Source organism: Dermochelys coriacea, chromosome 10 (genome assembly GCF_009764565.3).
Source record: "Dermochelys coriacea isolate rDerCor1 chromosome 10, rDerCor1.pri.v4, whole genome shotgun sequence".
Lineage (NCBI taxonomy): Eukaryota > Metazoa > Chordata > Testudines > Dermochelyidae > Dermochelys > Dermochelys coriacea.
The window spans coordinates 10,592,800-10,614,776 of NC_050077.1; the positions used below are offsets into that span (position 1 = coordinate 10,592,800).

At 38.6% G+C, this 21,977-nt stretch overlaps 1 protein-coding gene across 2 annotated transcripts in view; it reads right to left on the reverse strand.

Annotated features, from left to right (window-relative positions):
* SDK1 (sidekick cell adhesion molecule 1) overlaps positions 1-21,977 on the reverse strand; it is a 684,215-nt gene that overhangs the window by 405,307 nt on the left and 256,931 nt on the right. For both annotated transcript variants that reach the window (XM_043493256.1, XM_038420360.2), the window contains exon 4: positions 2,669-2,775. In XM_043493256.1, the coding sequence (XP_043349191.1) occupies positions 2,669-2,775 (107 nt within the window). The remainder of the gene's footprint in view (positions 1-2,668; positions 2,776-21,977) is intronic.

Consider the following 21,977-nt stretch of genomic DNA (forward strand, 5'->3'; position numbering starts at 1 on the left):
TTATAGGTGTAGAACATCACATCTTGCGGGATTGCTATTACAGACAATACTAACCAGACTAAAATGAGCAGGACTCATTCTGTCCTTCTGAGATGGAAGTTGTGCTTCTAAGGATGTGTCTGATTTGGGAATTCACTGTTTTTTGTGAAATTGCATTTATTGACCATTTGGGTATAACTATCAGAATAGAGACGCTCAAATTTATCCTTACACCACATTTCCAATTGTGCTATTATCCTTCATGCTTTATCTCCTCCACTCCTGTCTTCTCTCTTTTTTTTTAATTGGAAAACAATTGTATAGTACTTTTATTTTCTGCAAAATCACCATGCCACTGCAGCACACTCTTGGGAAATCACAATTCCATGCTCAGTCTATGAGTCATAATCTCAGTTTTGCTATTGACTTGCTGTGTGACCTTGGGCAAGTCACTTAAACCCTCTGTGTCAATCTCCATATCTGTAAAACTGAGATAATAAGAATGCTTATTAGAGACTGATGTTTTAAGGGATAAATTACTTGAACTCTGTAAAAGAGTGTATGAGTGCAATGTATTATTCTCATTACAACTTTTCATTTTAAAGAACAGTCTACTCACTTACTTGAAAATGGTTATGACTAAAAGAATTCAACTCATCTACTTAATCTTACTTCCATTTATCAAGCATTATCTATTTTATTATTGCTGATCTTCCAGTTATGTACCCTAAGGAACAGTATCCTATGCATCAAACAGCTAACATGTAGTGTTACAAATAAATGGTACTTTACTTATAGATTTTGAAATATTTACTTCCAAAGAATGCTATTGTTTTGGTGAAAGGAGGAGGATTGGAAGGAAGAAGCTGAATTTAAGTCCAAAGCTGGCATATGTTCAAACATACTTTTTAAAGAGTAATGAATTGATCACAGTCTGATTCTTTAAAAATACTTTCAAACAAGTTATTTGATTTATATTTTATAGATGTTAATGGAGGAAACAAGAGCAAAAGTACACTGAATTATGACATCTTTCATATTTTACAAGCCAAGTCAAGTAATTCAGCACCAATGATTGACAAAATCAACTAACATTTCCAAGTGAAAGTCAAAAATCAAATCAGAGGTCAAGTCTGACAGCCTTTGTATTCTGAACTACAGATATGATCATCATACAAGTTTGGTTCGCAATCATGTTCAGGAACAGAATCTCAGAGTTTAGTTAGTGAGGTATTGACTGTGAATAAACCCATTAATTTTCTATTGCAAGGGTAATTAACTGGAACCTCCAAGGCAACATCCCACCTCCCTCTTCCTTGGGTATTCTCTACCTGTCTTCCTAATAGCTCCATGCCTCCTTCATGCTCTAGGGCCTCTATAATTGATGTCTTTGGGGAAAGGCATGGTGTTCTCCTATCATCCTCCTACTGTCTCTAGTTGTCTCCCTCCCAAGAGTCTTCGAAGGAGTGTGGAAGTAAAGTGTGATAACTGGCTGCTCTTTCCATTTTCTGTTGTTGGAGACCAGGAAGAGAGGACAGTGGCAGTAGGGCCACTGTCTCCCAAAAGAGTCGTGTTGGGGCTAGAAATTTGTCTGACATCCTTTCCCCCACAAACAGCAGCCAACGGAAATCCTCCATCTTCTGATGTAGCTGGCCCTATACTAAATCCAGGAGCAGGTAGCACTCCACTAGGTTTAGCATGTTAGCTAGGGAATTATATAGGGTTCCTTCTTCTCCTGCAAGGCCCTGATAGTACCACAGAACTTTTATGGATTCTTAGGAGGCCTTTCTCAGTACTCCTGTGAGAAGAGTGTGTTTAAACTAAAACTATATTGAGACACATCTTTCCTCCCTATTTCCCTCCAGGAGCAAGGCATTGCAAGTAGGAGCTGTTGCTAAAACTGGAGGACACAGAAAGCAAGAACAATCAATCAGTGCTTGCCTGCCCATTATATCAGCTACATGACAAATCAGCTCCAAAGCTCCTTTTTGTGTGTTTTGATTCATTGGAGAAGACAATCGTCCCTCTCAGAGAGTAGTGTCTTTGCTGGCCATAATCACCAAGGTATTACCATGTCTCAAAATCCTTATGGATTTCCTGTAAATTCTTGTTCCTTGCTTGTGGTCAAAGTTTCTTTCTTTACTTCCAACACACTAAAAGCTCAGCTATAAGTGACTTTAAACTGTCAACTCCCTCTATTATTCTTCCATGTTTGTGCCATTTTAGTTTTTTGGGGGCGGGGCTCATTTCTCCATAGTTTAGCCCCAAAATATTGTCTCCCCTTTTAAACCACTTTTTGAGATCCCTCTTTTTCCTTTCCCAGAAGGCCCTGGCCTTACCTGGCCTGATTATGTCTACTGTAGTTGTGTGTGAAGGGGAAGTCAGCTCTGCTTACTGGCTGTGCAAAAAGACCCATGAGATTTGGAAGGTAAACCATAGCAAGCCTCTAATCCAGTCTCGGTTTGAGTGATTCAGTACTCGCTGCACACATTTCACACTGCTCCAGTTCGAACTTTCCTACCAGATGGCAACCACTGTCAATGTGAAAATTCTTGGAATATAACAATTTTTAAACATAGACTTATCTCAAGACATACCTGTAACGAATTGACAAACATTATTGCTATATTGTTCTTCCTGCACATAAAAACTTAATTGGCTTGTTAATAAGTTACAAGATAACACATACATGCCACTTGAACTTCAGATTTCCTTTGCAAGAGCGCTCCCATCCTGTTCCGCACCACACATTGATAAAACCCAGCATGAGACCTCTGTAAGGTTGGGATAATGTATCTGTGAGACACAAAGAGAAAGGCAAAGTTATAACATATCTTCTGTTATGGATGAAAATGTTACTATCTATTTCCAAAAATAGGTTATGCCTTAAGAAGAGTGTCCTAGCCACTCTTAAATTGTGTGTTGAGTTTCTACATCCTACTCCAACATCTTACATTGCCTCATGCACATCTTGCACCTCTTTCCCATGAACAAAAATGGATAAATGACTTGCACTCTCAAATTATCAATGATCCCGATACATCCTGTACTAGATCCAAGAACGAAATATTTGAATTGTATGGCAAACTTACAGTCTTAAGATCCATTTATGATAAGACTAACTAGACTCAACATTTTGCCTCGTAGTATTGATTTGAGTTTTTCCCTCAACTCAATTTACCTTCATCCATAAGGCAAGAAAAGTCTAATACTTTTCCCAGAGGTGCCATAACAAAACAGAAATCTAAATAATGGCATTGGGAAAGCTTTCCAATAACATTAAAATTCAGATATGGAAAATCTTTTACTATACTGTGCGACCAACTTAACTCATAAGAGTACTGAACAGATAAGGTGCATTATATATTGTATTTGTTCTGCCCCTCAGCACACTTTAAAAGTCACTTAGTCTACTAATTGTTCATCTTCTTCATTCAACTATATCCGACTAGTCAACCTGAAAATCAACTGATAGGCACAATTTTAATATGAATAAAACATCTGAGTAATATAGATAATCCTGCATTAAATAAATATTAATCAAAGTACATATACCCTCCGGTCACCTTCTGGAGATCTTATGACAGGATTAATTAAATCCTTTATGAAAAAATAAGGAAAAGTAATACTGCTGACTTAATTTTTACAATTTTATTCCATTAGAGGAAAAGGTGTTCATTTTCTCTCTCTCTCTCTCTCTCTCTCTCTCTCACACACACACACACACAAATAATCGATGAACAGAATCAAATGCAATGAAAATGAGGGAGGTAGGGAAAGTCATTTTTAAAAATAAATATAGAATTGAGTATCCAGCTATGATTACTGTATTATAATTACCACTAAATACACATTTGTATCTAGGTAAGGTAGACTACAATCAATAAATTAAAATCGACAAGTTTCAGCAATCAAATATGACTAATTTTTTTCTCTTTTGCTAAGAGGAAGACTAAAGCTGTACACCATAAACCACAAAAAATGTGACTTAACTGGACATTGACAAGTCATTTTTATTTTTATTTTTCCTTTATAGTTTATAGCTCTTACAAGCTAAAATTTATTTATTTTACTTTTTCTAAAATATTTTGTTATTTTCTGTTTGGCCACTATTGATTTTTCCCCCCTTGTGTTTTAAATGGAGCCAAAATTAAAACACTCGTTTTTCCTGTGTTCATCTGCAGCAAGCCAGGTCTGCAAAGCTAGTTTTCCTGCCAGTAGACCAGATCGACTGGATCAGAAGTGTGCTGCTTTGATGTCCTTTTCTCAGACTTACTTGTGTATCAGAATGAAAACCCTTTAAACCCCTTTAAAGGTTGCAAAGAAGAAACCATCTAAATCCACCTAAGGGATAGCTTCTAACTCTGGATCTACTGTCTTCTCATGTGTCACACAGGGCAAGTGGAGACACACTTTCTGGCACAAATCTTTGCAGCATATGCTCTAAAATAATGCAGATATCGGCTTACACTTGAAGCAAGTATACTGTGGCAGGAAGTTGTTATACAACTTATAACCCAATGCAGTGGACTCAAGCCATTGGTCTTTTTCCTTTTCAACCCCATTCACCTATCAGATATCCAGAACAAGAATGGAACTCCTAAATGCAACTGGATGTATGAGAGAGTTAGTTTCCCACACTTTGGGGGGGATCATTCTGTTACTTTCTATTGGATTATGAGCACATTTTAAGTGTCTTAGAAACCTACTAAACCTTTTCTTTTAAAAAGGAGAAGATCTCTCAGTTCCTCTAGCATCCAGTTTTCAAGCAGGTCCAAAATTTTAGCTCTAGGCTCTTCAATTTAAGCGTATAGCTTTTATTCATGTCTGAATACTGGTGACATAGTAGAATTTTTGGAAGTATTCTCAATCCATCTCTAACATCACACACTCAGCAGCTGACCTCCCAGTGATCTGCTGCAAATCATCTATCCATCTCCCTGCTTGCTGTCTCCTATTACGATGACCCATCACCATGCTTTCCATGATAACTTCTCTTATTTCCATTTCTACGCCTGATGTGACCAAAGTACATAAGTTTGCATTTGTTGATTTCTGACAACAGAGTTCATTTCTCTATAATACTTCTAACAAGCATTTGTTTTCTTTTTTTGTCCAAAAGAGATGCAAGAGTCCTCACCAGCACCACATCTCAATGGCTTCAATTTTCTTCTGATCAGAAGTTCCTTGGAACCACATCAATATGGAAAAACTAAGCTTTTCATTAGTCAAACCCCCATACATTTCAAGATGCCATGGTTTTTCCACACTTTTGAAAGGGGGACAATGGCTGAGCAAGCTATCTATAGTCTTCAGATTTCTTTGGAGCGGCCTCCTTGGTTGGATATGTATGATCCCATCTAATTAAATGCATTTACTGCCTCACACTTGAGTATTAATTGTGATGTCCACCTGCATCCTGTGGTTATTGATCATTTCAGTTTAAATGAATTTTATTTATGGTACATTCAGGGAAAGTCCATATACCTCTCTTTCCCATTTCCCAATACAGGTTCTGGTCAGTAGCTCCAAAAGGTGGATGCTGCTATTTCAACAACGGAACCTATACCATCAAGTCCTCATGAAGGGATGGAAGGATGGTATTGTGATTTAGGCAGGTTTTCATTTTCAGAAGCATCCACAGTCTTAAAATGGCAAATTGTCCCCTTGAATTCAGATACCATCAGTTTCTGCAAAAAGAAAAGGAGTACTTGTGGCACCTTAGAGACTAACAAATTTATTTGAGCATAAGCTTTCATGAGCTACAGCTCTCTTCATCGGATGCATTCAGTGGAAAATACAGTGGGCACAGAAAATACAGAGCCCACTGTATTTTCCACCGAATGTATTCAATGAAGTGAGCTGTAGCTCACGAAAGCTTATGCTCAAATAAATTTGTTAGTCTTTAAGGTGCCACAAGTACTCCTTTTCTTTTTGCAAATACAGACTAACATGGCTGCTACTCTGAAACCCATCAGTTTCTGGTAACAGTTAAATTTGACATCGCAATTATACTATAACTATTGTTAGTTATTTAATTGCACCCACAAATATGTATTTGCTACCCCATTTTCCCCACCCCAGTCTGCTTTGGGACTGTAAACACTTTGGAGCAGTGATTGTCATTTATTATATGTTTATACAGTGCCTGGCTGGGGCTTTTAGATGCTATCACAATATAAGTGTTAGATAATAAAATAATAATAAATGCTCCCATATGCTGCAAAGGAAGAAAAAAGAAAAAGACAAGTCCCTACCCAAAATTCTTACAGTGAGGATGCTGGATCAGACAAGTGAAGCTGTAACATACATTGGGAAGGAGAGATTAAGAAGGAGATGATTATAGAGCCGATTCCACAGTCTTTGGGTTTAGGTATACGTACGTAATATGGGTTCAACATATTTTTTGTTAGTTTCTGTTCTGAGTGTAAACATGGGTCTTTTTTTGTAGATAATGCTCCAATAGTATGCTTTTAAAAGTGATCTGAATGAGGCAAAAGGTTCCAAAATATTTTGGAACAGTGATTCATGAGCAAATGGCAGCATGAAAGAAGGCAAAAAGCCTTTTATGGAAGCAGATGAAATGGAAATCAAGGTTGGTATAACTGGGGGATTGGCTGCATGTCGGGAGGTTAAGAGGAAGAATGCTAAACAGACAAAGAAAAAGATCTAGACAGGAACTTTATGATGTAGAACCTTAAAAGCAAGGACAAGATTTTTGAACTTCATTCACAGTGCCATGGGGAGCCAGTGATATGACTCTTGATCACAGAGACTAGTGCCTTTGCTTGCCAACTTTTATTGCTCAGATCTTGGTTTACAAAAATGACTAACGAGATTCCCTATGAAAGGCATCTGCTATTCAGAACTGGAAAGACTCTTAATTTCAGGAATATTTTTCTTCTCCAACCTTCTGCTAGAAACATCATAAGAACGGAACTTATTCAGTCTCAGACAAAGGGAATATGAATTCAAGTTTTATTATCATCAGTTCCAGACCTCAGTGGTAACAGATGTAGGAGTAGAAGTCATTCTTCCTATACTTCCCTAAGTACTCCTGAATATCTGTGGATCCATGAATCCAAGCCAGTCCCTGGAGGCAATCTCCAAATTTAGCCAGGCATTATCTTTTATGCAGTGGTCATTTGCTCAGAGCCATTTTCCTTATTGCCATGTCAAGACCTCATTACAAAATACCCTCTCAAAGAGAGCTGAAATATGGACATCAATGTCCCGCAACTGGAGTATTGTGTCCATTTCTGGGAGCCACATTTCAAGAAAGACAAATGTCCAGAAGAGAGTAATAAAAATGACTAAAAGTCTAGAAAACATGACCTATGAGGGAAGATTTAAAAAAATGGGTTTGTTTAGTCTGGAGAAGAAAAGACTGAGAGGGGATGTGAGAACAGTTTTCAAGTACCTAGAAGATGATTACAAGGAGGAGGGAGAAAAAAATATTCTCCTTAACCTCTGAGGAGAGTAAAATAAGCAATGGGCTTAAATTGCAGCAAGGGCAGTTTACATTGGACATTAGAAAAAAATTCCTAACTGTCAAGGTTGTTAAACACTCAAATAAATTGCTTAGCGGGGGTTGTGGAATCTCTATCACTGGAGATTTTAAAGAGCAGGTTAGAGAACATCTGTCCGGGATGGCTAAATAATACTTAGTCCTGCCATGAGTACACCGCACTTAACTAGATGACCTCTTGAGGTCTCTTCCAGTCCTACAATTCAATGATTCTATTAAATCAGAAGTTTTCAAGCAGATGTTGAACTCTAACTTCTTAGTTGTCCAGTCTTGACAGTTTGCAGTCTCAATGGACTTGGTTTTAGTGGGTTTTAGCCCATTAAAGCTTATGCCCAAATAAATTTGTTAGTTTCTAAGGTGCCACAAGTACTCCTCGTTCTTTTTGCTGATACAGACTAACATGGCTACCATTCTGAAAAATGGACTTGGAGGAAGTCTAAAAACACGCTCCAACCTGAGCCATTCACCTACATTTTCTAAGGCTTGGTGTGGGTAAAGAACACTACCAACACAAAATATGCCATTTGTTTGATCTCTGGCATTAAGAAGCTAGTGGCATTACCAGAAAATCCAAAATATTCAGATCCATATACATGCAAATGCGATACCACTGTCTAGATAACTTGACATTTCTGAGAACAGCAAGTATATTATGGCCAGTCAGAAAAAAAAATGCTCGAGCATCGACTAAACTCCATTTTAATCTCTAATTGACACCCTTAAGCAGTCAAACATGATGGAGCAACTGAAATCAAGGTGATTTCAATCAGTTTGAAGTTTATTTAATTTGAAAATGATTGCAAATTTATCGGGAACTAAATTATAAACACCGTTTTCAAATGCCACTACTGCTAGGGAATTGTATTTGAATTTTCCCAAACTCCTAAAGGAAATAAATATTAAATTGAAAATTAAGACCCTGATTGTGCAAACACTTAAACAGGAACATAACTTCACTCACATGACTTACATGTGATTTACATGGGATTATTCATGGTCTTAAAATATGAACATATGTGACTGCAGAATTATGAGGCTAAAATTGCATCTTTATTAAAAACTTCCCTCTTAGAGGTATAAAATCTCTGTAATTTCAAAACAGAATTGCTTCAGCATTAACAATGAAAAGTTATTTAGATGTCCAATACATTAAAGTTATAATGAATTTTTTTAAACACACACACACACACAAAATAGACCATTTTTACGGCTGTCAATAAATTGCAGTTAACTCACATGATTAAATCAAAAAAATTAATCACAATTAATCGCATTGTTAAACAAGAGAATACCAATTGAAATTTATTAAATATTTTGGATGTTCTTCTACATTTTCATATATGTGGAATTCTATTACAACACAAAATACAAAGTGTACAGTGTTCAGTTTATATTATTTTGATTACAAATATTTGCACTGTAAAAATGATAAACAAAATAAAAAGTATTTTTCAATTCACCTCAGACCAGTACTATAGTGCAATTGTTTTATTGTGAAAGTGTAACTTACAAATGTCGATTGTTTGTTACATAATTGCACTCAAAAACAAAACAATGTAAAACTTTAGTACCTACAAGTCCACTCACTCCTACTTCTTGTTCAGCAAATCGCTAAGAAAAACATGTTCGTTTACATATACAGGAGATAATGCTGCTCGCTTCTTGTTTACATCACCTAAAAGAGAGAACAGGCGTTCACATGGCATTTTTGTAGCCAGCATTGCAAGGTGTTTATGTGCCAGATATGCTAAACATTCGTATGCCCCTTCATCCTTTGGCCACCATTCCAGAAGACATACTTCCATGCTTGTTAAAAAAATAATGTGTTAATTAAATTTGTGACTGAACTCTTTGGGGGAGAATTGTATGTTCCCTGCTCTGTTTTACCCGCATTCTGCCATCTATTTCATGTTACAGCAGTCTCGGATTATGACCCAGCACATGTTCATTTTAAGAACACTTTCACAGCAGATTTACACAAACACAAAGAAGCGATCAGTGTGAGATTTCTAAAAATAGCTACAGCACCCAACCCAAGGTTTAAGAATCTGAACTGCCATCCAAAATCTGAGAGGGACGAGGCATGGAGCATGCTTTCAGAAGTCTTAAAAGAACAACACTCTGATGTGGAAACTACAGAACCCGAACCACCAAAAAAGAAAATCAACTTTCTGCTGGTGACTTCTGACACAGATGATGAAAATGAACATGCGTTGGTCCACTCTGCTTTGGATTGTTATCGAGCAGAACCCGTCATCATCATGAACACATGTCATCTGGAACAGTGGTTGAAGCATGAAGGAACATGAATCTTTAGCACATTTGGGATGTAAATATCTTGCAACGCTGGCTACAGCAGTGCCATGAGAATGTCTGTTCTCACTTTCAGGAGACATTGTAAACAAGAAGTGGGCAGAAAATTGTAACCAAACTTGTTTGTCTGAGCGATTGACTGAAGTAGGACTGAGTGGAGTTGTAGGCTCTAAAGTTTTACATTGCTTTGTTTTTGAATGCAGATATTTTTCTATACATAATTCAACATTTCTAAGTTCAACTTTCATGATAAAGAGATTGCACTACAGTACTTGCATTAGGTGAATTGAAAAATACTATTTCTTTTGTTTTTTACAGTGCAAATATTTGTATTCAAAAATAAACTTTGTATTCTGTGTTATAATTGAAATCAATATATTTGAAAAAGCAGAAAACATCCACAAAATTTTAAATAAATGGTATTCTATTAACAGCACGATTAATCTCAATTTTTTTAATCGCTTGACAGCCCTACAAGGCACCTAAAGTTAGGCTCTTTAGTCCAAATTTAGGCACTTGACAGTGGGTTTTTGAAAAGCTCTCAAGTGACATAGGAGCACAAGTCCCATTGACTTCAAACTGCAAATGCTGAAAGAGGTTTAGCCAGGTTGAATCTCTTCAGCTTTCTTGACTTTTAGAAGTTCAATATATCAGAAGGTCATGTAGTATGAAAATATAGCATGGGATATTTGCTTATCAATTTTGGATTTGATTTTATGTAGTTCTCACAGAAAGGATATTAATAAAGCCCCAGACTTGTCTTTTTTAGACGATATAAGCATTTTATGTATGAAATTTAGCAGAAAATACCGCCTTATAAAATCTGAAATTTTACAATTCTAAAACTTGGAAACTAAAGAAGCAATTACAAAACATCTACTTCAGTGATTTAAGACCATGAAATAGGAAGAACACAAAGAATCATCAAAATATAAATAAAATGATTACATATTTTTAAAAAATACTGTAATCCAAAAAACTGATTTTTATTTTTTTAAATCATGATTATCCATTCAGCTGTTGAAAAAAAGCCATTTTATGTTATGTTCTCCACATTTAACAAAGCTTCAGCATTTTCTGCTAGAGACAGAAACATAATACTTTCAAAATTCATAAGCAGAAAGTTGATCCAAATATAATTTCAACCCAAAAATGAACAGCATTTTACAGTGATCAAGAGATTATTTTGCTTTCATTTTGTATGCATTCTAAGCCACAAGAGAAAAGGAATTTCCATTGTCTGGATGCCAGCAGGGCACTTAAAGTTTCTGCAAGTAATTTAGAAAGATGGACAGCCTATTTGTTTTGAATGTAACAGCCAAGTAGAGACTAGCTGCCTAGAAGATTTCTATTGCAAGATGGATAGTAGCATGTAGCAAAGAAACCTAAAAAGCTTCTGTTCCAGAACATAAGGGCTCACTCAGCCAGAGTGATTGTGAGATCTTGGGATTCAAGGACAAAACCTTGACCAAAGATCTATGCAGAACTGCAAGTTGAAGTTTAGTTCATTAGAAGACTTTTTCAAATTTCCTTTTTTTTTTAAATGCAGAATGTAAGTTAAAAGACGGTGTGGCTGCTGGAGAAAATCAGTGCTTAATTTGTAATGAAAGACATGCCGAAGCTCAAGCAAGTAGGTCCCAGGTCTCAAGCAATTTTTTACTTTAATAACTGACGTGGCATGCTCAGCGGCGCTGGGGATATAAACTACCAAGCCTAGAGGTACCAGGCTTAGCCCTGGCATACCTGGCACAAAATAAGCACTGGAGAAAGGCTTTTTATAGCTGTGGCCATAAAGGTGCCAATACAAGGCAAATTCAGAAAAAAAAATACTCGTTTAAAAAAAAAAAAGCTGTTGGAAAGATTAATGTCTATTCAAAATATGTTACCAGAGCCTTATGCATCTACCGATTTAGCCACTTTTATATATAGTTTTTTAAAGTAAAATGTGGCCCCCTAAAATTAAAAACACATCAAAATACCGAGATTGCCAGATAGAAAACTAGATCATGCTACTGCTCAAAAACCTTTATGATAAGCTAAATAACATTTGCTTCAACCTCCAAGATCACCAAATTTGGGACAAAAAGAAAAGGAGTACTTGTGGCACCTTAGAGACTAACAAATTTATTAGAGCATAAGCTTTCGTGAGCTACAGCTCACTTCATCGTGCATTTGGTGGAAAAAACAGAGGAGAGATTTATATACACACACACAGAGAACATGAAACAATGGGTTTATCATACACACTGTAAGGAGAGTGATCACTTAAGATCAGCCATCACCAGCAGCGGGGGGGGAAAGGAGGAAAACCTTTCATGGTGACAAGCAAGGTAGGCTAATTCCAGCAGTTAACAAGAATATCAGAGGAACAGTGGGGGGTGGGGTGGGAGGGAGAAATACCATGGGGAAATAGTTTTACTTTGTGTAATGACTCATCCATTCCCAGTCTCTATTCAAGCCTAAGTTAATTGTATCCAGTTTGCAAATTAATTCCAATTCAGCAGTCTCTCGTTGGAGTCTGTTTTTGAAGCTTTTTTGTTGAAGTATAGCCACTCTTAGGTCTGTGATCGAGTGACCAGAGAGATTGAAATGTTCTCCAACTGGTTTTTGAATGTTATAATTCTTGACGTCTGATTTGTGTCCATTCATTCTTTTACGTAGAGACTGTCCAGTTTGGCCAATGTACATGGCAGAGGGGCATTGCTGGCACATGATGGCATATATCACATTGGTAGATGCGCAGGTGAACGAGCCTCTGATAGTGTGGCTGATGTGATTAGGCCCTATGATGGTATCCCCTGAATAGATATGTGGACAGAGTTGGCAACGGGCTTTGTTGCAAGGATAGGTTCCTGGGTTAGTGGTTCTGTTGTGTGGTGTGTGGTTGCTGGTGAGTATTTGCTTCAGATTGGGGGGCTGTCTGTAAGCAAGGACTGGTCTGTCTCCCAAGATCTGTGAGAGTGATGGGTCGTCCTTCAGGATAGGTTGTAGATCCTTGATGATGCGTTGGAGAGGTTTTAGTTGGGGGCTGAAGGTGATGGCTAATGGCGTTCTGTTGTTTTCTTTGTTGGGCCTGTCCTGTAGTAGGTGACTTCTGGGGTACTCTTCTGGCTCTGTCAATCTGTTTCTTCACTTCAGCAGGTGGGTATTGTAGTTGTAGGAATGCATGATAGAGATCTTGTAGGTGTTTGTCTCTGTCTGAGGGGTTGGAGCAAATGCGGTTATATCGTAGAGCTTGGCTGTAGACAATGGATCGAGTGGTATGATCTGGATGAAAGCTAGAGGCATGTAGGTAGGAATAGCGGTCAGTAGGTTTCCGATATAGGGTGGTGTTTATGTGACCATCGCTTATTAGCACCGTAGTGTCCAGGAAGTGGATCTCTTGTGTGGACTGGTCCAGGCTGAGGTTGATGGTGGGATGGAAATTGTTGAAATCATGGTGGAATTCCTCAAGAGCTTCTTTTCCATGGGTCCAGATGATGAAGATGTCATCAATGTAGCGCAAGTAGAGTAGGGGCATTAGGGGACGAGAGCTGAGGAAGCGTTGTTCTAAGTCAGCCATAAAAATGTTGGCATACTGTGGGGCCATGCGGGTACCCATCGCAGTGCCGCTGATTTGAAGGTATACGTTGTCACCAAATGTGAAATAGTTATGGGTCAGGACAAAGTCACAAAGTTCAACCACCAGGTTAGCCGTGACATTATCGGGGATACTGTTCCTGACGGCTTGTAGCCCATCTTTGTGTGGAATGTTGGTGTAGAGGGCTTCTACATCCATAGTGGCTAGGATGGTGTTTTTAGGAAGATCACCAATGGACTGTAGTTTCCTCAGGAAGTCAGTGGTATCTCGAAGATAGCTGGGAGTGCTGGTAACGAAGGGCCTGAGGAGGGAGTCTACATAGCCAGACAATCCTGCTATCAGGGTGACAATGCCTGAGATGATGGGGTGTCCAGGATTTCCAGGTTTATGGATCTTGGGTAGCAGATAGAATACCCTAGGTCGGGGCTCCAGGACTGAAGGTAAAAAATCCATTACAATCTACATACCACACAGACTATGCTGACAGCTTGTGCCACACACTCTCAAAGAAACTGCGGAACCACCTGATCAACATCCTCTACAGCAAACAGGGAAAGATTAAGAATGAGCTCTCAAAACTGGATACTCTCATAAAGAACCAACCTTCCACACAAACTTCCTCGTGGCTGGACTTTACAAAAACTAGACAAGCCATTTACAAAACACACTTTGCTTCTCTACAAAAGAAAAAGGACACTAAGCTATCTAAACTACTATATGCCACAAGGAGCCACAACAATGGTTCCCGTAACCCACCCAGCAATATTGTTAATCTATCCAACTATACTCTTAGCCCAGCAGAAGAATCTGTCCTATCTCGGGGCCTCTCCTTTTGCCCCTCCATCCCCACGAACATGATACAGTTCTGTGGTGACCTAGAATCCTATTTTCGACGTCTCAGACTCAAGGAATATTTCCAACACACCTCTGACCAACATATTAACCCACAGAGACCTTCCTGCCAACACTACAAAAAGAAGGATTCTGGGTGGACTCCTCCTGAAGGTCGAAACAGCAGCCTGGATTTCTATATAGACTGCTTCCGCCGACGTGCACGAGCTGAAATTGTGGAAAAGCAGCACCGCTTACCCCATAACCTCAGCCATGCAGAACACAGTGCCATCCACAGCCTCAGAAACAACTCTGACATCATAATCAAAAAGGCTGACAAAGGAGGTGCTGTCGTCATCATGAATAGGTCGGAGTATGAACAAGAGGCTACTAGGCAGCTCTCCAACACCACTTTCTACAAGCCATTACCCTCTGATCCCACTGAGAGTTACCAAAAGAAACTACAGCATTTGCTCAAGAAACTCCCTGAAAAAGCACAAGAACAAATCCGCACAGACACACCCCTGGAGCGCCGACCTGGGGTGTTCTATCTGCTACCCAAGATCCATAAACCTGGAAATCCTGGACGCCCCATCATCTCAGGCATTGTCACCCTGATAGCAGGATTGTCTGGCTATGTAGACTCCCTCCTCAGGCCATTCGTTACCAGCACTCCCAGCTATCTTCGAGATACCACTGACTTCCTGAGGAAACTACAGTCCATTGGTGATCTTCCTAAAAACACCATCCTAGCCACTATGGATGTAGAAGCCCTCTACACCAACATTCCACACAAAGATGGGCTACAAGCCGTCAGGAACACTATCCCCGACAATGTCACGGCTAACCTGGTGGCTGAACTTTGTGACTTTGTCCTGACCCATAACTATTTCACATTTGGTGACAATGTATACCTTCAAATCAGCGGCACTGCGATGGGTACCCGCATGGCCCCACAGTATGCCAACATTTTTATGGCTGACTTAGAACAACGCTTCCTCAGCTCTCGTCCCCTAATGCCCCTACTCTACTTGCGCTACATTGATGACATCTTCATCATCTGGACCCATGGAAAAGAAGCTCTTGAGGAATTCCACCATGATTTCAACAATTTCCATCCCACCATCAACCTCAGCCTGGACCAGTCCACACAAGAGATCCACTTCCTGGACACTACGGTGCTAATAAGCGATGGTCACATAAACACCACCCTATATCGGAAACCTACTGACCGCTATTCCTACCTACGTGCCTCTAGCTTTCATCCAGATCATACCACTCGATCCATTGTCTACAGCCAAGCGCTACGATATAACCGCATTTGCTCCAAACCCTCAGACAGAGACAAACACCTACAAGATCTCTATCATGCATTCCTACAACTACAATACCCACCTGCTGAAGTGAAGAAACAGATTGACAGAGCCAGAAGAGTACCCAGAAGTCACCTACTACAGGACAGGCCCAACAAAGAAAACAACAGAACGCCATTAGCCATCACCTTCAGCCCCCAACTAAAACCTCTCCAACGCATCATCAAGGATCTACAACCTATCCTGAAGGACGACCCATCACTCTCACAGATCTTGGGAGACAGACCAGTCCTTACTTACAGACAGCCCCCCAATCTGAAGCAAATACTCACCAGCAACCACACACCACACAACAGAACCACTAACCCAGGAACCTATCCTTGCAACAAAGCCCGTTGCCAACTCTGTCCACATATCTATTCAGGGGATACCATCATAGGGCCTAATCACATCAGCCACACTATCAGAGGCTCGTTCACCTGCGCATCTACCAATGTGATATATGCCATCATGTGCCAGCAATGCCCCTCTGCCATGTACATTGGCCAAACTGGACAGTCTCTACGTAAAAGAATGAATGGACACAAATCAGACGTCAAGAATTATAATATTCAAAAACCAGTTGGAGAACACTTCAATCTCTCTGGTCACTCAATCACAGACCTAAGAGTGGCTATACTTCAACAAAAAAGCTTCAAAAACAGACTCCAACGAGAGACTGCTGAATTGGAATTAATTTGCAAACTGGATACAATTAACTTAGGCTTGAATAGAGACTGGGAATGGATGAGTCATTACACAAAGTAAAACTATTTCCCCATGGTATTTCTCCCTCCCACCCCACCCCCCACTGTTCCTCTGATATTCTTGTTAACTGCTGGAATTAGCCTACCTTGCTTGTCACCATGAAAGGTTTTCCTCCTTTCCCCCCCCTGCTGCTGGTGATGGCTTTTCTTAAGTGATCACTCTCCTTACAGTGTGTATGATAAACCCATTGTTTCATGTTCTCTGTGTGTGTGTATATAAATCTCTCCTCTGTTTTTTCCACCAAATGCATCCGATGAAGTGAGCTGTAGCTCACGAAAGCTTATGCTCTAATAAATTTGTTAGTCTCTAAGGTGCCACAAGTACTCCTTTTCTTTTTGCGAATACAGACTAACACGGCTGCTACTCTGAAATTTGGGACAAAGGCAGTGGATGAAATCCAAGGAGTCTTGTTCTAATTTAAAAAAAAAAAACGGGGGGGGAAATAATGTCTGAAGTTTGGACATACTAGTTCAGACTTGATGCATGCTAATGTGTATTAGCCAATATCAGCCAGTATTGATTTGTTTTTCATTGTGACGTGTCTATCTCATGCCACAAAGTTATAAGGTTCATCTATAAATATGTCAGACGAACTAGTGTATGCAAAGTCACTACAAAAACCATGCTCTGCATACATAATTAGCCATGCTCTGCATACATAATTTCTAACCTGGAGAACGTAAGGTGTTCATTCAGGATCATTTGTGTTAAGACAATACTGTGCAAAGACTCTAATTACTCTGTATTTAAAGTGGTCGAATCCTACCATGAACCTGAGTAAACATTTGGGAGCAGGGTGAATGTCCACCTGAAAGTACATGCCCTTCATATCAAGAGCTGCAAAGCACATGTCCTTTTCTAGGGATGATATGTGCCAGGGTGGATTTGATTTAAATCACTAGCCAGGAAGACTCGATTTAATCATGGATTTCTACATAAAAGTGCATTCTTGTTGGTAGTTATAACCTTAATACATATTCTTCACAAGTCAGAGATAGATGTAGGTTTCATTTTTAGAAGGTACACACTATACATTTTTAAGTGATTTATTATGAAAATTTCAGATTAGTTTTACAGCTAAATCAGAAAATGAATGATTGTTTGGTTATTTCATTTACCAAAGGTCATTGAAGCAGATATTTATGAAGTCATTGGGAGATGAATATCTCCAATTCAACAGGTTAATCATTAATATTTGGAGGATTTTCTTGCCATACTGTATTAGGAGGAGAACATCATCAGACAGACATTTAAATTGTTTTATTTAACTAAAGCAACAACGTTATATATACTGTATTATTTTCTTCAACAGCAAACATATAATATTTTAATAAAACAAGCATATGATTTTTTGAATTTAGTTAAACATTCAAGTTTTTTAAAATCAGGTTTGTTTTTGTTAAAATTTGTTTTTAACTAAAATAGTTACATGAAATATTTAAAAAAAAACAAACAAATTAAATCTCTATGTCAGCCAGGTCAACATGAGAAACTTAAAATACTGGTTTCTGCAGCTAACACAGTCGTCCTCACCTTCATTTTCCAGTTTGTTTTTGAACACTTTCCTACTTTTTCAGGTCCCAAATGATTTCTCAGTTTGGAATGAATTAGTCCAAAAGAAGAAAATATTCTTTCGATACCGGCAGAAGAAGCTATTGCTGTTAAAAGTGAGATTATCACTTCAACAGTCTCTGAATCCAAGTGCTTATGTGACTTCCACCAGTTCACTGGTATGTCTTTCTTCAAAACATCATCAGCAAACATATATTTCTTGAATGGTTCTTATTCTCAAACTGGGTGTCTTTTATGGCCTGCTGCCATTATAGGTTTTCCTTTCTAGTGAGAGAATGGTTTGGTAGATCTCAAATCAATGAAGGCTACACTCAGAAAGACCTCAAGGCTTCTGGAATATGGTGCTCAAACAAACAGTTTCACTTTTGTTTCTACTGCCCATTCCTCCCTTCTCACATTTATCTCTAGACTTATTCTCCTTGTCCAGATCTATTCTTTCACCAACAATCTTCTATTCATTTAACTTTTTGAAACTTTGCACTTTTAGAGAGAGGTAAGGGATTGACTCTATGTACATAAATTTGCAGAGGGACAATAGCCTTGAGGTCTGTTATTTCTCACCTCTATATATTATTTATTTAAAATCATTTTTGCTGTTAACAAGCATGTTATCGCTGGAGACCCAAATCCACAGTTTGAGAACTTCAAAACTAAGCATCTCTGATGGTATCTTCTAGACTGAGCGCTGAGTCTCATTGGGTAGATAGAAAGATTAACCTACATAGTCTATACAGAAGCCCCTGGAACCCCATAAGATTGGGTCCCTAATTCATGTACTATTGAAACTCATTTACAAAACGTTTATTAAACATTACATGAATATATTGTCTTATACTATCAAATTAGAATTTATAATTCCTATTCCATGATGAGATATCTTTGAGCTATAATATATCTTAGTTTTTTTCCTTCAAAAAGCATTTTATCAAAAAAATCCAACTTAAATTTCAAAAATCCATTTTTTTTAAAAAAAATCATTGATTTTTATCCACCCTGGTATGTGCCAGTGTCACCACTGGAAACTAGTTTCCCAATAAAATGGTTGAGATAGTGGAGAATGACAATGGGTTTCCAGCCATGCTTCTTCTTGTGTACTAGGAAATACATTGAATGAAAGTCTTTCCCCGGTACTGTAGAATCAGAGAAATGATAAGTCTATCTAAGTTTATACACAGTAAGGAAATTTAGATTTGTCTTTCTATACTAGACAAGAATAGATTTGGATGAAGATGTTAACAGAGCTACTCCTAAAAGAAGTAGATGAGACTTAAGCCAAGAATACCTCTTTCTTCCAAGAATACAGGCATATGGGATAGCACAAAACCCTTTTTCATGTCAATAAAGTAGATAATGTAGGAAAACTTAATACTTAGGTTATTATATTCTTCAGTAGAGGGAACAGGCTTTATTCCATAAATATACTACAGTCTGCTGGGTATGTAATTTGGCTGGATCTGTACTGTCTGTAAGAAGAGAAGCTGTGATGCTGGCATGAGATACTGCAAAGAGACTATCCAGTGAAGGAAGCAGAGCAAAGTGATTTAACTTCAGTATTCCGATTTACAGTGTTCTACTGCAAGAGGTACAGCTGCTTGTGTGTTTCTTTAATGCTTTGTGATGAAATGGTCATTCCAGTCGTGCCACAAACAGCCCCAAAGCACTGCAGCCCTTCAAACAAAGCTGAAAGTATAAATGGAATTAAAATGGACCCATTCCATACTGGAGGGATAGCTCAGTGGTTTGAGCATTAGCTTGCTAAACCCAGGGTTGTGAGTTCAATCCCTGAGGGGGCCATTTGGGGCAAAAATTGGGGATTGGTCCTGCTTTGAGCAGGGGGTTGGACTAGATGATCTCCTGAGGTCCCTTCCAACCCTGATATTCTATGATTCTATGAACAACTATCTTAACTATCTTAAGAGACAGAAGAACAACCAGTATTGTGAACTAAGAAACATACTCCTGAGAGAAGAGGTGAAGGAGAGATTATGAGAAAATGTTCCCTTGTGAGTTACTGTCACTTACCTGATTGATAGAGAACGGAAGTGCTTCCTTCTATATGTCTACTCTGGTGGCAACTGTATCCTAAAATAATACTCCACTGCCAGCAACTCTGTATTCTGCGAAGGTGACCACAATGTGGCCAGCAGAGCCCTGTAATGCACATTTCTGCTATCCTACATGTTTATGAAAGAGGTGTGGCCTACATAAGTATGGGGACTGTATGTTCTAAAATGCCTTGCTTTGCAAGGTGCAAAGGCAACAGAAAAACAATAATGACATGCAGAAAAATCCAAAAAATAATCCAAGAAAGATGGAGACACTCTCGATAGGTAACAATCCTGTGTTGCTAAAAGATCAACGAGACTTGATAGGGCTCTCTCATTTCTACTTTCTATGATTTTATGAAGAGAGAGTAAAAGGAGGGAGTAGAGAAATGGAAATAGGTGAAAGTTTAGATTAGCAAACTTCATTTTATTAATTGCATTTAATTTATTCTAAATGATGTAAAACCCAATTTCAAAAAACCCAAATCTAGGAAAATATATATGTCACATAAAGTATTCAAGTGGCCAGCATGAAGCTTTACCAGTTTGCATTGTATTACTGTTTTACCAATTTGTATTTTTGTAACTTTATTCAAAATCTTTTTTTTAATAAAAAGAAGAAATGCTACCCATATTTTTGTTTGGCTTTCTTTCAATATGTGAAGTCTTATATTCTAATAACTATGTATTAGTTACCTTGAAAACTGCTGTAGGGTAAATTTTGATTGGATGTATTATCAGATTAATTCTTTACAATTGTGGATACTGTTTAAAAATGGTGCACGTTTGTGCATTTTTATGGTACAGGTGCCTAGATGTCACCTCCTCCTCCTCCCCAATGTAAATGTTCAACATTTTAAAAGTCTGTTGTTGCTGTTATTGGAGGTGCAGAGAATATGAAAAATTATGCTGAATATTAGTAAATTATATTTTTGAAAAAGCTACAAAAATGAATTATGAGTTAGTCTGTTTATGCAACTGAATTACAAGAACAATTATTGATGTGAGCAGGGATTTTTAAGAAGCAATTTTGATATAAGCAGTGATATCAAAGCGAATATATAAAATAGTTATAAATATCTGAGCCCAGGAAGAGAGAAGTGCCAGATACATCCTGAAGTCCAGGAACTTTGCTGTTGATGTCACATGGAAGGCATTCACACATCATGGAGATGGGCAGTGGCATAAAACTCTAAAATATATAGTTATCAGAATGTACACACTGGCATTATTCCCACATACAATGTTATGAACCATTTTTGTTTACCTTGAGTATGTAAATAGAAGGATGCAGCTTTTTTTAATGTCAAAATTAAACTTCACATTCATAGAAGCAGAAACAAAAAGAGTGGTGATTTTATACTACAGGATTCATTCTGCACTTCCTATAACTTTGAATGCAGGGGGGCTTTGTCTGGCCAATGAGAAGAAGATTCTTGGCTACTTTCAGGGATCTCCCTTTTTGGGCTAAAGAAGGGAGGATGGGAGAGCCTCACCTGAGTCAGGGACTGACTGAAATGAGCTCAGGTGGGCCACTGGCCCATGTGCATCTGGGGGAGGGGTATTTCTACTCCATTCCCAGCAGACAGTCATCTTTCACCCTGAAGCAGCAGCACCCATCCTCCCTGCCATGTAATCAGAAAATAAACAGGTTTTATCATCTGCACTAGTTACTTGTTTCCGCTGGAAAGGGATTTTCCCTCACTAGATTGTCCAGGGCAGAGTGGGCTTCCCCCACTCCTTCCCCACAGCAGGTCAGTGGCCTGGTTTGGTTGTCACAACCTAGCAGATGGGAGGTGTCCAGTGCAGATACTTGTTCCATAAGGAAGAATAGCTCCCTGGTAAACCAGGGAGTTGGGTTTAGGGGAAGTCACCCCCTAGGGAAGCTGAGGAAGGGGAGCTGGAGTGTCTAACATCTAGTAAATTGGGGACTCAACCTCCTTTCCCCAGCTCCTTTAAATCCTCATTGAGGGGAAGGCTGAGGGGTCCCAGCAATGAGTTGGGGCCAG